This window comes from Hippichthys cyanospilos, chromosome 7, assembly GCF_059441005.1.
Source record: "Hippichthys cyanospilos isolate Australia breed blue-spotted pipefish chromosome 7, RoL_Hcya_1.0, whole genome shotgun sequence".
NCBI lineage: Eukaryota > Metazoa > Chordata > Actinopteri > Syngnathiformes > Syngnathidae > Hippichthys > Hippichthys cyanospilos.
Window position 1 is genome coordinate 2232501 of NC_142375.1, and position 13087 is coordinate 2245587.

At 41.3% G+C, this 13087-nt stretch overlaps 1 protein-coding gene across 3 annotated transcripts in view; it reads right to left on the bottom strand.

Moving 5' to 3' along the window:
* zbtb45 (zinc finger and BTB domain containing 45) overlaps positions 1-5572 on the bottom strand; it is a 36275-nt gene extending 30703 nt beyond the window's left edge. Inside the window, exons 1-3 of one of the 3 annotated variants that reach the window (XM_088419250.1) lie at positions 5305-5572; positions 3076-3933; positions 1479-1868 (exon numbers count right to left, since the gene is read on the bottom strand). In XM_088419250.1, the coding sequence (XP_088275376.1) occupies positions 1479-1868; positions 3076-3696 (1011 nt within the window). In that variant the 5' untranslated portion in view covers positions 3697-3933; positions 5305-5572. Of the gene's footprint in view, positions 1-1478; positions 1869-3066; positions 3934-5304 lie in introns of all 3 variants that reach the window. The other 2 variants (XM_088419249.1, XM_088419248.1) reach the window with 2 other exon arrangements.
* Between the last annotated feature and the right edge of the window lie 7515 nt (positions 5573-13087).

Sequence of the window (13087 nt, forward strand, 5' to 3'; positions counted from 1 at the left end):
ATAACATATACAAAGGAAAAATGATATTTACCTTTGGGGCGACGTGACTTGAGCTGGGTGGAGGCGGAGGGGAGCAGAGACCAACCCGCAGAATTTATTTATTTATTTTCTTAAACAAGAACTTTTCTCAAACTAGAACATATCACCGGCGATTTCCTTCTCTTTAATCCATAATAGAAGAAGCCTCTCAATTTTGTTGTCGATCGAGGTCCGTCCCCCGGCAAGGAAAGTCTTGCCCTTAGAAGATTGCCGAGCGGTTCCGTCCATACTCACGAGCAAGGTTAACCATGTGTGCGTCTCCTTCGTATTTTTTTATTTCCTGCTTGGTTTCTATTGTCATCCTCCTCTTACTTCTTCCTTTACCGCCACTAGCAATTTTAGAAGCCATGTCTAACAGATAAAGTTTGCAAAGTCTTCACAACATTCCTTCCTTCCGTTTTTGACTGATTTTCTCTCCTTCCTTCCGTCCCGACCAGCTGTGCCATCAAGCTAGATGAAGGCGTTCGGCCAATAGCATATCGGCATTTCTGTGATTGACGTGACGCCGGCCAGTAGCATCTCCGTGAGTGAGACCGGGACTGACACCGTGACTGAGACAGTGACTGTGACATTGTAAGAGCAATAGCGTTCAACGTTGCCGTGATGAGCGTCAACTTCTGATTTAGTTGACGTAGCAAAGTGAAAATAAATGTACTAATACAATGGCCGGCATGTCATTCGTGCGCAAGTGGGGGAAAAAAAATTCCGCGGTCCACGCTCGTAAGTCGAAATGTTCGTAAAAGAGGGTGTTCGTAAACCGGGGCCCGACTGTATAATGGTTGCAGTATTATATTGTCTCAATTTGGACACTGCGTGGCACCCACATAATGACATAAATGACAGAAGAACTTATGATACAGTCATTATGTCATGTCAAATTTGGAAATGCTGAGTGCAAACTGCTGTAACATATTAAAAAAAAATACAAGACTGATTGCTTATAACAGAAGATTGATCACAGCCTGAAGTCTGATACTGGCCCTGATGGTGACCCCAACCTATCAAAGGATTTTACCTGTGCTGAGCAGCAGCACAACAAAGCTCGATGCTAATGCTAACGTGGATGCCAATGTAATCTTCAACTTTCTGACCCTGAAGCGATTAGCAAGCTATTTGGCAAAAGCGTGGCAAAAGCGCGACAACTGGTCAATTCCGGTTGTAAGTTGCAATGCACATATGGACATTGTAAAAGTATGATTTTTTTGTTTATGGATAGATGACAACTGGGGTCCATCTTTTTAATTTTTAAAAGCAACACAAAATCATCTTGAGGGCCCAATTAAACCTTCTTGCGGGACGGATACGGTCCACGAGCCGTCGGTTCGACACCCCCAATGTAAATACTTATATTCCACATGTTAGACGTGTAATCAGTAAATGTGCCAGTTAGTGTGTGGTCAAGAGCTTTGGGTCAGCAGCAAGCGGCGGCCGACGCTTACCTGCAGTCTAAGGGGCTGCCTCTGCTTGCGGCTGTGGCCGGCCACCCTGTCCCGGTCGCCATCCCTGCCACGCTCCCTGCCATCCAGGTCCTCCTCCTCGCTGAAGTGCTCCATGGCCACCAGGTCGTCGGACAGGTCGGTGGCATTGGCACGGAGGCCATCCCTGCCCACGCCGTCCACACCGGAGCCGCAGGCTGACTTCCCGGCAGCCCCGCCATCCGCCGACTGCACCAGCAGGTCGCGGAGCTTGTAGCGAACATCCTGCGTGCAGCTGGGGCTCTGCTTCATGAGGCTGCCGCCCAGGACCTCGCCGCCTCCGCACAGGGATGCCGCGCCCATGTCCCCCAGCGCCATCAGACTATTGGCCTGCTCCATGGGGGCGCATTGTTCCTGCACATTTGGAAATAATTCAACAATCTGTATTTTTCCAAACCTTGCCTCACCATGGACAAATAATACATTTACATTCCAGGTCATAATAAATTTCACACTTAATGTTTTAGGATTATATATTTTGTAGTTTTATGTTTTAATATTACAAAATATGTGTTTTGGGGAGGTGGGGTGGGGTGTGTGTGTTGGGGTCCACTTCACAATGGAAACAAAGTTTTTATTGATTTACAAGACAAAAAAGGACTGCTCCAATGGGATCGTGTCCTGTGACATTACAATGACATTTAAAAATATACTGGTGACACCACAAAGTAAAAAAGAAAATAAAAAATAAATTATGTGTATATATATATATATATATATATATATATATATATATATATATATATATATATATATATATATAAATTAAACTTCTCCATAAAACTTGACAGCAACATTTGAACGCAATCAAATGGGAAGGATATATATATATATATATATATATATATATATATATATATATATATATATATATATATATATATATATATATATATATATACATATATATATATACACACACATATACACACACATATGTATGTTTTTTTGCTGTTGTTCCACTGGTTAGCTGTCATAAGAAAGTCATTAAGTAATGTAAGTAAAAAAAACAAACAATTCCAATTGGACTCATTTCAAGTTAAGCGGAAACTTGCATGGAAGAGTCATAATTTAGACAATTAAGCCATGTGAGAAGTGCATGCAGCTCCCAATGGGTTCCTACTATCAGGGTCAAACACAACACTAGCATCGTAGGAATCTCTCCTGTATCCCATAGGAGTCGACCTCCAGTCCTCAAGGGCCGGTATCCTGCATGTTATCTGACCTTCTCTCTCAAACAAACCTGATCAAATGATAAGGATCATTTTCAAGCTCCTGCAGAGCTTCCTTATGAACGAATTTGAATCAGGTGTAAGAAAACCAGAAAACATGCAGGATACCGGCCCTCAAGAACTGGAGTTCGACACCTAGACTATACCCTATGGAGATCAAGGTTGGATTCTGCACCCCAAACTGAGTTAAAAACAGGTGCCAATTTTTTTTTTTTACATAGGTCAGGCCCTAAATTATACTTGATACTATTTGCCCATAAAAGGTTTGACGAACTTTTTATTCATTTTTGAGAGTTGTTTTCAGAAAACTAAGTGCATACTTTCCATACTTGCGTAGGAATCCTAGGGCCGGGCCCACTCTCGCCGCCCATGTTACTGGAGCCGCACTCGACCATGAAGTTGGGGAAGTTGGGGTATCCTCCGCTACTGCCACCGGAACAGCTGCCACCGCTCTCCCTTCCTTTCCCTCCGCCGCCGCCACGCTCCTCTTGCTTTGGAAGGACGCCACCCAGCATCCCCCCGCCGGCCGCTGCTGCTGCTGCTGCGGCGGCCGCTGCCGCGCTGGCCGCCTTTCTCTGCGAGATGATCTGCGTGCACTCGTCAATGACCGTCTTGATCTGCAGGATGCTGGCGGCAGTGAGGATGCAGAGCGCCTGCGACTGGAGCACTACTAGCGAGCCGCTATACATGAAGTCCACAAGCTGCTTGACCGTCTCAGCGGGCACCAGGGGTGGCACAGATATCTCCGAATGGCCCAGGAGCAGCTTGTCCTGGAAGAAGGGGCTGCCGGCCGCTAGGACACAGGCGTGGGCTCGCAGTGAGGCGTCGTGGATGCGTACTGTCACGTCGCAGAAGAGGCCCTCGCGCCGCTGGGTGCGCAGGGCCTCCAGCACCGACTGGCTGGAGTTGTGCAGGTGAATGTAGTGGACCGTCTCGGTGCCAGGCGCCATGGTGGGCGGCGGGGAGTCGCTGGGGACCGGGTGGGGGTGGGGGAGGGGAGGGAGGTGCCTGGGGTTCTGCGTCAGCTTGAGGGATGAGGAGGATGGGGAGGGAAATGGGTACAGCGCATGGGCCACGGTGGGGCCGGCTCCCAACTCAAGGAGTCATGGGGGCGGCTGCTGCTGAGCCGGGCCGGCCGCTGCTGCTGACCTTTCGTGGGGGTTGGTCGTGTTTTACCCTTTCTGTTGCTTGAAAAAGACAAAAAGCACCTTTTGGTTACGGCACATTAGAGAGAACAGTAGCAATGAGTGCAGCAGGGCTCAATCCCTATCCCCTGAAAATAGCGGAAAAACCTCACGCAAAAACCTCCGCAAAAAAAAAATAAATAAATTGATATTTCTTTTATTTTTTTTGGTGGGGGGGAGATTTTTATTTATTGATATTTTAATTGCAAGTCCTAAAACAAGCTAAAACGCCTGGGAGTGTCCCTAGTTTTTGTTGTTGTTGTTAAAATGTAAAAACAAAGATCTTTGTCTCTGATTAAAAATAACATCTTGGGATGGGGGGACACTTAAAGAAAAGACATTAAAATCAGATATTTGGCAACACGTCCAGTGGCCTTTTAGAAATGCTTATGAAGGTTTTGCAAACACTTGATAATCATTGATACTGATGTTCTATCAACAAAGATGGCATAAAATCAAAGTGGTTTGTTGACTTATTTGAGACAAAGTGGAGAAATTTAGCCTTCAGAAAAAGTTTGCATCACTCTCTAAAAATGTAAATCGTTATTATTTTTTTCAATTGGACTTTACAGGTATTAGAAGAAATTAGTGAGTAGCAGCTAAAAGCAAATCATGCTCAATTATTGTATTTATAATGGGTGGGTTCAGTTGCACATCTCGCGAGATCCGCAAATACCGTTGTCCAGTATCTTTAAACATGACGTTTCAGGCGCGTTTAACAGAAATATTTTCCTTTTGGGTGTCAACAAAAGTTCATACGCGAGACACAACGAACACGCTAAGTAGTACAATATTCTCAAATTAGAGCAAGTCAAGTGTGCAGCAAATGCTAACGAGAATTCACGTACACCTGTAAGCGTTTAGCAATGACAGCGTCGTTCCTTTTTAAGTTCAACAAGGCAAAACGAGTGTGGATGGCGTGGGTGAGCCGAGGTCCAAAACTAAGAAACGACACGCTGTGGCTAAAAGTCTGAAAACTATTTGTACAGAATGTTCCATTTGGCAACAGTGAGGACGGAGTGACGTCATCCAGCAGGTAGTCATACAACCGAGTGACGTAGCCAAGGTTAGCTTAGCGTTAGCTGCTGACGTTAGCCGCGCGGAAATCCACTAAAAAATGACAATTTCCAGTCGACACAACAAACAAATCTCGATACATGTGCACAGGTGATAACGTTCACCATGAAAGCGGCTATCCGAGCTCGCTCGACACCCCCAGCCACCCCGCGCTCGTAACATAGCTAAACGCTAAGCGCCTAGCTAGCCACGTTAGCATATGCTAACGAACCTATTTTTCTGCAAGGCTTTGCAACGTCATCGCCAAGTACACATGTGATGAGCATGCATGCACGATGTTCACTGTCGATTGCATACCTGAGACGTGCGCTGACACTTCTGATCGTTTGTTTCCTCGTCTTTTTTTTTAACTTCAGCGGGGTGGATGCAGCAAAAATGCCCGCAGTCTGCTTGCTGTCTGCTTGATGGTGGTGGTGAGGGCTGGAAACAAACACATGCACGCCCACACACGGCACAGCAAGGGATGTGATGTTTGAACCACAGCAAGAAAAAAAAAGTGGGGGGAAAAAAAGCACCCAGGGCGCTCAAAGAAGCACGCGCATGCTCACAAGACGTCTGCATATAAGACTGCGCTACCTTCGAGCGTGCGTCGCGTTCAGCAACACCCGCAAACGCCCACGCAGTCTCACGCAGCCAGCAACATAGACAAAGACTTTTGTTTCGGTATTTTCAGATGGGTCCGCCGAGTTTGACTGGTTCCGGACTGATTTACAGCTGCATTTGAAGTGTTAAAAGACAACACCATTAGAACATATTGCTGTCATTATTATTATTATTATTATTATTATTATTATTATTATTATTATTATTATTATTATTATTATTATTATCATCATCATCATCATCATCATCATCATCATCAAGCCTCAAACCATTTGAACAAATTGCTTCAAAAATTGCTCCAGTTCATGAAACTTCATTAACAGTGACCTCAGAATATAATACCGGCCCATGATTAATGTCAAATAAAAATGTCTTTCAGCGTTATCGGAAAAGGCAACCCTCCGATCACTTCTTTTGTAGCTATCGAGAGCAACACTCCCATCAAATGGTCACACTTAATTACTACAGTGCTCAATAAACTTAAAATTAAGAGGAGAGCTGGCCCCAACATAGTCACCGGCAGACAATAATTCTTTTCGCTCGCAAGGAAAGAACTTTAATGGACAGGGGTGACCAAGCTTTTTCATTCGAGGCCACATATAAATAAATAGAAAGGCTACTTTATGTTGCTCGGGGAAAGATATCAAACAGCTAAAGGATACTGTGGAAAACGAATTAAATACAGTAAAGGACTGGTTTGATGCAAACAAATTATCTTTGAATTTAACCAAGACAAAATGTATTATTTTTGGTACTAGGCAATGCAAAATCCCAGTCAAAATTATGATACAATCAACGTAAATAGAGTAAATGAGATACAATTTCTTGGTGTCATACTGGATTCAAAATTATTCTGGAAGAGAGAATGTTAAAACGATTTCTAAAACTATAGGTGTTGGATGAGTTATCAATAATGAGGGACTGGAGAAAAGTCAAAACTCAAACACGATCTTTTGCAAAAGAGGGAGAGCACCCGGGTCTTCCGGTGTTCTGGGGCTCTCCTCCTCGTTTTATTCCAATGATTACAAAGAAGGCGGTTACAAGTTTCAAAATAATACCATATAAGTTGTTTATTTCTGTAGTGTGAGTGTGTGTATGTGTATATTTGTGTGTTCGTGTGTGTGTGAGTGAGTAGCTTAAGAGGTGTGCAAGCAAAGTGTTTTTATATGATAACATATATACATATATACAATTATTCCATCATTTCCATCCTGTTTATCAAATAAAAATACATCCTTCATCATTATGCCACCTTAATACAATATACAGCCTTTCACCATTAATGTTTACCATCGTTCAGTAAAGTCATGTTTTTATTGTTGAACTCTCTTATCAATGTACCCAATACTAATTCTGTACTCACCATACGTCTAACGACTACATCACTAATGGTGAAATGCCTCTAGCAATTAAAGAAAACAACTATAGGAGTTGCACATAATTATCAATAACATAGCCATCCATTCATCAGATATAAACCAAGAATCAGAATCTCAACCTTTCATGAACAAATTGTGTTGGTGTGAGCTTCTGAGCTCACTAATATCCATAGCAACCATTTAACGCTTAATCAGTAGGCCATAATCCCAACTCTTAACGGTACTTTTAGTACCCCTACCCATGGGGAATAATAATGTAAAGTAACTCAAAATCTATTAAGTACATATGCACTCCAAATTGAACCATGTGATGCCATGTCTGGTGTGTTCATAGGTCTTCTCTGGTCACAGTGTCCAACTGTCACAGAATTGAATTTAGGTATGATTATGTACCATTGCAATGCATAAAACATATCTATAACAAGTGTTAAACAAGAGGCTATAGATCATCATCATGACTCATGTCATGGTGTCCATTTGACACAAGTTGTGGTCCTCGAATGACATCACTCCCATCTTCTTCCTCGTCAGGCAGGAGCTGCATAAGATGAAAAGTCATGAACACCAAACACAACCACATTGTGCATAATATTGCTTCTGGCTTGCAGTCAGTGTGATGTTGCATGTTCTTTTTTTTTTTTTTTTTTCAAGTGTCTGATTTCTTTTTTGAGCCAGGACGCAACCATCTTTCTATCTTTCGAGGGAGGGGGAGAGGTTATCTGTACATCGTCTCCTTATTAGCAGCAGTGTCCTTGTTTTGCACTTGGTCAGGCGTTTGGTGTATGTGTGTGCGTACTTGCAAGCTGGGTCTCTTGCCACCTCAGTGGCCCAAGGAAGACAGCCAACCTTTGTTTTGGATTGCGTGTCTCCCACCTGTCTGTACGGGTGGGGGCCCGGAGGCTCATGGTCACTTTTTGCTGAATGGTCAGGCCCTGCAACTTCACAGCTCCCATAGTGGCTAGGGGCCTTCTCGGGAACGAACTGCTCCCTATTTCGATGGGATGGATAGGCTCCATATGCCTTATCCTCTTTGTTGTCAGACTCCGTCCCTCAACCAAGGTGAGCTGTTTGTCAATGGTACCTGCCTTTGCAGTGTGACGAGTTGACCCAAGATGGTCGTTCAGCGATCCTCACAGGAGCTAGGGTTGTCAACCGTTGAAATGGACCTTCCCACAGTGGACTGAACCGGCACTTGCATTTGATACCTTCGATTAGGTCTCAGTAACCATCTCTGATGGGAGGTTGGCCCTCCTGCAGGGGCAGAGCCTCACCTGGCAAGTGATTAAATTTTGAAATATGTTCCTCATGTAACAACAGAGGTCAATCTCTTACGTTTGGGTAATTTACAATAAATTATATGGTATATGGTTATATGGTTTTCCATATGAAATCTCAAATGGACAAAATTGTCCCGTTCTTTTCACTATTCCTGGTCACGTGCAGTTTGACCGAATCAAGGCAACCTAACATGACCTCCCTATCTTGGTCGTGCTTTCTTTACAGTGCCATTCGTTTTTTCCAACATACTGCACTGTGTGGGTGATACAACCAATCATAAATTGTGTTTCTTTACCAGTTGAAATGTTTTGCGATATGCCATACATACATGCATATACATTTATGAAGTTTACACAATGCTTTCGTCACAATAATATTAATATATAAGTTAACTGCAGTTAGTTGTTATTATGTACTACTGTGAACGATGAAAACCGTATTATTTAGCAGAGTATTTAACTGGAACCATTTGACAAATTTTAAAACACATCAGTGAGTACTAAGCAATATTCATTTTGTCTCATGCATGCTCAACAAAAAGCTCTAAAAAAAAATAAAAACCCATAAAAAAAGTGTTATTCCATTATCTTATACCATCCCTCCTGTTGAAAGGTGACAAACCATTCTGGAGGATGGGTTTGCCATATCTATTTGTATTTGTCAAATGTTTTATATGAATTTTCAACAATTGACATTTACAAACAAGTTATTTCCTTTGTAGTGCATATCTGAAAGCATAGGTGTCAAATTCAAAGCCCGGGGGCCAGATCCGGCCCGCCACATCATTTCACTCGGCCCGCGAAATGCCCATTCCAATTCAAGGTTCCGGTCAAAATACCACATTTTTAAGTTGTCTTCAGCTTTTAAAATTGTTTGGGGGGGAAAAGCAAGCGCTTTTTACCCTCACCCACTCTCTGATTTCAAAACTAGTTCGAAGTATGACAGAAACTGTAACTGCAACGTGGCCCTTGATAAAAATGAGTTTGACACCCCTGCCTTAAATGAACTAGAATGAATCCACCAGGGGCAAGACAGATCTTTGAGGTTCGCCCATGGTAGATTCACTGCCTGGCTTTTTTCTGAACATTTCCATTTCTCGCCATCTTATCACGTTAGTGGCCATTTGGAGGGACTCAGCGTCATTTTGGGGCTGACAAGATTTTTTTTTTTTTCTGGGTACACATGATGACTTCTTACAGTCAACATATAACTCAATTACTCCACCACTGTCACAAAATTTGTAATTTGGCTCAACTTACTTTATTTCCCGTTTTCACAAGGTGTTCCAATAGAGCCAATGTGTCTTTTTTCACAACACAGGTCATTTTCAAAATTATCGTCAATGTATATCTTGTGGGTGTTCATTAAAAAGAACGCATTTCTTAAATCCACTGCAGAAAATATCTTTGCTTTTAGGATCCAAATGATTTATGGTGAATGGAGTGAATTTATATAGCGCCCTCCACACCGTATGGTGTACAAAGCGCCCTACAAAGACTCACATTCACCCATTCACACACATTCATACCCCCATGGAAGCTGCTGCCACACAGGGCACCATCAGTTCCACTGGGAGCAAATTAGAGTTCAGTTTCTTGCTCAAGGACACTTTGACATAGTTGCCAGGGTCAGTGATTGAACCCACAACCTTCTGTCACTCTACTGTTGGTACATGCCAATAATTTTGTCACGTTCTGCCTGATTTACGTTCTGCTATGGGTTTTGTTATAGAGATTTTGGGTTGTTTCTTTCCGTGACAAATTTAGCTTTTTTGTTGCTTTTACCTTTGTGAATGATCAATTACCGGTTTAGCTTTTGATTTGGCATGGACTATATTCTGTTTATACTAATGCCCAAACATCATCATTAAGCCAATGTCAGGATTAGCAATATTTTCGTCTTGAGGCAAAACGTAGCCTTTATACATCTTCTAATTCATGTGTCTGCAATTTGCTGCACTGACACTGTTTTGGTATCTAGAGTACATTCTCCTTTGTACATCTGCAATGTTTTATTAAATATGGCCTTGGTTACCAGTCTGTCTACAATGTTTTGCTAAAGTTTGTTGGATTCCCAGGCCTTTCTCCACGGCAGCCATGAGACCTAAATTTGTGTTTGTCTCATTTATTCAAGACACATGGGAATCTCTCTGTTTTGTCAAAACAAAGACAAGTACAAGAATTACAATAAAGTTTCTTTTATTTCTTTTGCTTCTTTCAATGTTCCTCTTAAATTGTGCAATGTGTTTATATGTTCCACAGAATCAGTCAATTAATACAATAGCATTCATAAATTCGTTAATTGTTGGATTGTTTCTGGTCATAGTTTCACCCCCTCATGCTCTATGTAAGGTTTGCTACGTACCTATGCAATTCTCTATACAGGTGTGGTTGGCAGAGAAGGGTCACATTCCTGTTTTCAGAAAGTGGAGGATAAATTACAAAATAAGTCGCAGTTGCGGTAAAAAGGGAGGCAGAGGCCTCTGATTGTCACCCCTGCTCTCCGCGCCCCTGCTTTGTCCTGTTCTCTGCAATTCTCGCAAGCAGCTTTGTTTGGTGTCTACTTGGCTGATTTATTTTCTCTACAGGTCATTTAATTGCTGCTGCTATTTCCTTATCCAACTTTTTCTCTTTTATCGATTTTGCTATTTGAAATTTTTTCTTCGGCTTTGTTCTAACAAATTCAGTGGTCTCTATCAATTTCCTAATTTCAAATATTTTCCACTTTGAAGAACAACAACAGCAACAACAACAAAGTCAACCTGGAACCTTTTCTTGTCTTAACCTTCTAGAACTTCTAGATCTTCTTATTCTAGGTATCACTTATTAAGACGCACAGGACTGGAACCTTTTCTTGTCTTAATCTTCTAGAACTTCTAGATCCTCTAATTCTAGGTATTACTTATTAAGACGCACAGGACTGAAACCTTTTCTTGTTTTAATCTTCTAGAACTTCTAGGTCTTCTTATTCTAGGTATCAACAGCGCAAGCCTTTCGCTCCGCTTTTTATTTTTTCATTTGGGCCTCGGGCAGGACTTTCAACCTCCCTTTTACATATTAAGACACACAGGACTGGAACCTTTTCTTGTCTTAATCTTCTAGATCTTCTAGCTTTTCTTATTCTAGGTATCAGTAGCGCAAGCCTTTTGCTCCACTTTCTGTTTCGTCGTTTGGGCCTCGGGCAGGGCTTTCAACCTCCCTTTTACTTCACCAAGCATGCAAACAAGATAAGACTATACTCACAGTTTATGTCTTCTCTCCGTCTCAATTTCTGTTGCTGGTACAGATGCCGTCAATCAACAATCCCGGGGAAGACGCTGACGCAACCGGCCACGGGAAAGTGGACTTCTTCTACAGACCCAGTCTGGCTGTGCGCACAGTCTTCAGTCGCTATCAGCCCCCCACGGACGCAGATATGTTGGGATCCGGCTCGAAGCACCAAGTTATGTAAGCATTATCAATAATGAGAGACTGGAGAAAAGCCAAAACATATATACAAATATTCCATCAGGCGTCCTCTTTAAAACCAACGAATTTTTATACCAAAAGTCATTATATACGCTATATTGCTCACTGATATTGCCCTACGTGACTTATTGCGTGGAAATATGGGGAAGTACATATAAAACAAACACTCTGTCTGTCTATAAACTCCAGAAAAAAGCAATACGAACCATCAACGGGTCAAAATACACAGAACCTACCAACAAATTGTTTATCAAATTTGAACACTCTCAAATTCTATGGTATAGTTGAAGTTAAAACAGCTCAATTAATGTATAAAGCTTTCAATAACCAACTTTGCAACAATATCGAGAAGCTGTTTGAAATCAGGAAAGGGTGTGCTTATGATCTAAGGGCTACCGGTGATTTAAAAAAAATGAAAATAAAAACACATATAAAGCAAATGTGTGTATCTATTAAAGGTGTCAATTTATGGAATGGCTATGAAACCGAACCGAAAACAAGCACATCCATGTCTGTGTTCAAAAAGAGCTTTAAAAGTATTGTATTGTAAAAATACAAAGATTATGAATGAGTCAGATCTTGTGTAAAAATGTGTTACATGTGAAAAATATCATATACAGTATGTTTGTGTTCGTATTTATGTATATATGTTTATGCATCTCTATATATTTATATACATACAATATAAGTATACATTCATATGGGAATACAACTGCATGAATGAACGACATTAGCTTATTTATGGGAATGTTTTTGTGATGTGAAACAATATATTAATATCTCGGTAAATAGAATCCAAGGAGTAGGACCAGATAAGTTCCAAACTTCTTCCTTCTTCCTTTTGAACATAAACAGCAAATTTCATTGAACTGGACATATGCTGATAATTCTCTTATTTGCTTCTTTTTGTGTTTTTTGTTTGCGTTCACATTTTATTTTATTGTGCTTGTTATATATATGTTCAATAAAAATCAATCAATCAATCAATCAAATATGTTGTCTTTGTAGTGTATTCAATTGAATATGGGTTGAGAAGGATTTTCAAATTGCTGTATTTTGTTTTTAATTCACATTTTACACAATTTCCCAACATCAACCAAATCCGGTTTGTAATTATGTGAAGATAGCCAAACATAGCAGCTGTATATATTTATAAAATCGAACATAGCAGCTGTATATATTTATAAAATCGAAATCAGTATTGTAACTTTAAGACTTTTGCATAATGGGAGTCTAGGCTAAGACAATAAAAAAGTAATTAAAAGGCTTGCAAATGTCATAAATTGGCTGCTAGTGCTACCCAGTAGTTTGGGATGTCAACAGAAAAATTTCAGTTGCACCCCGTTTGCAAGA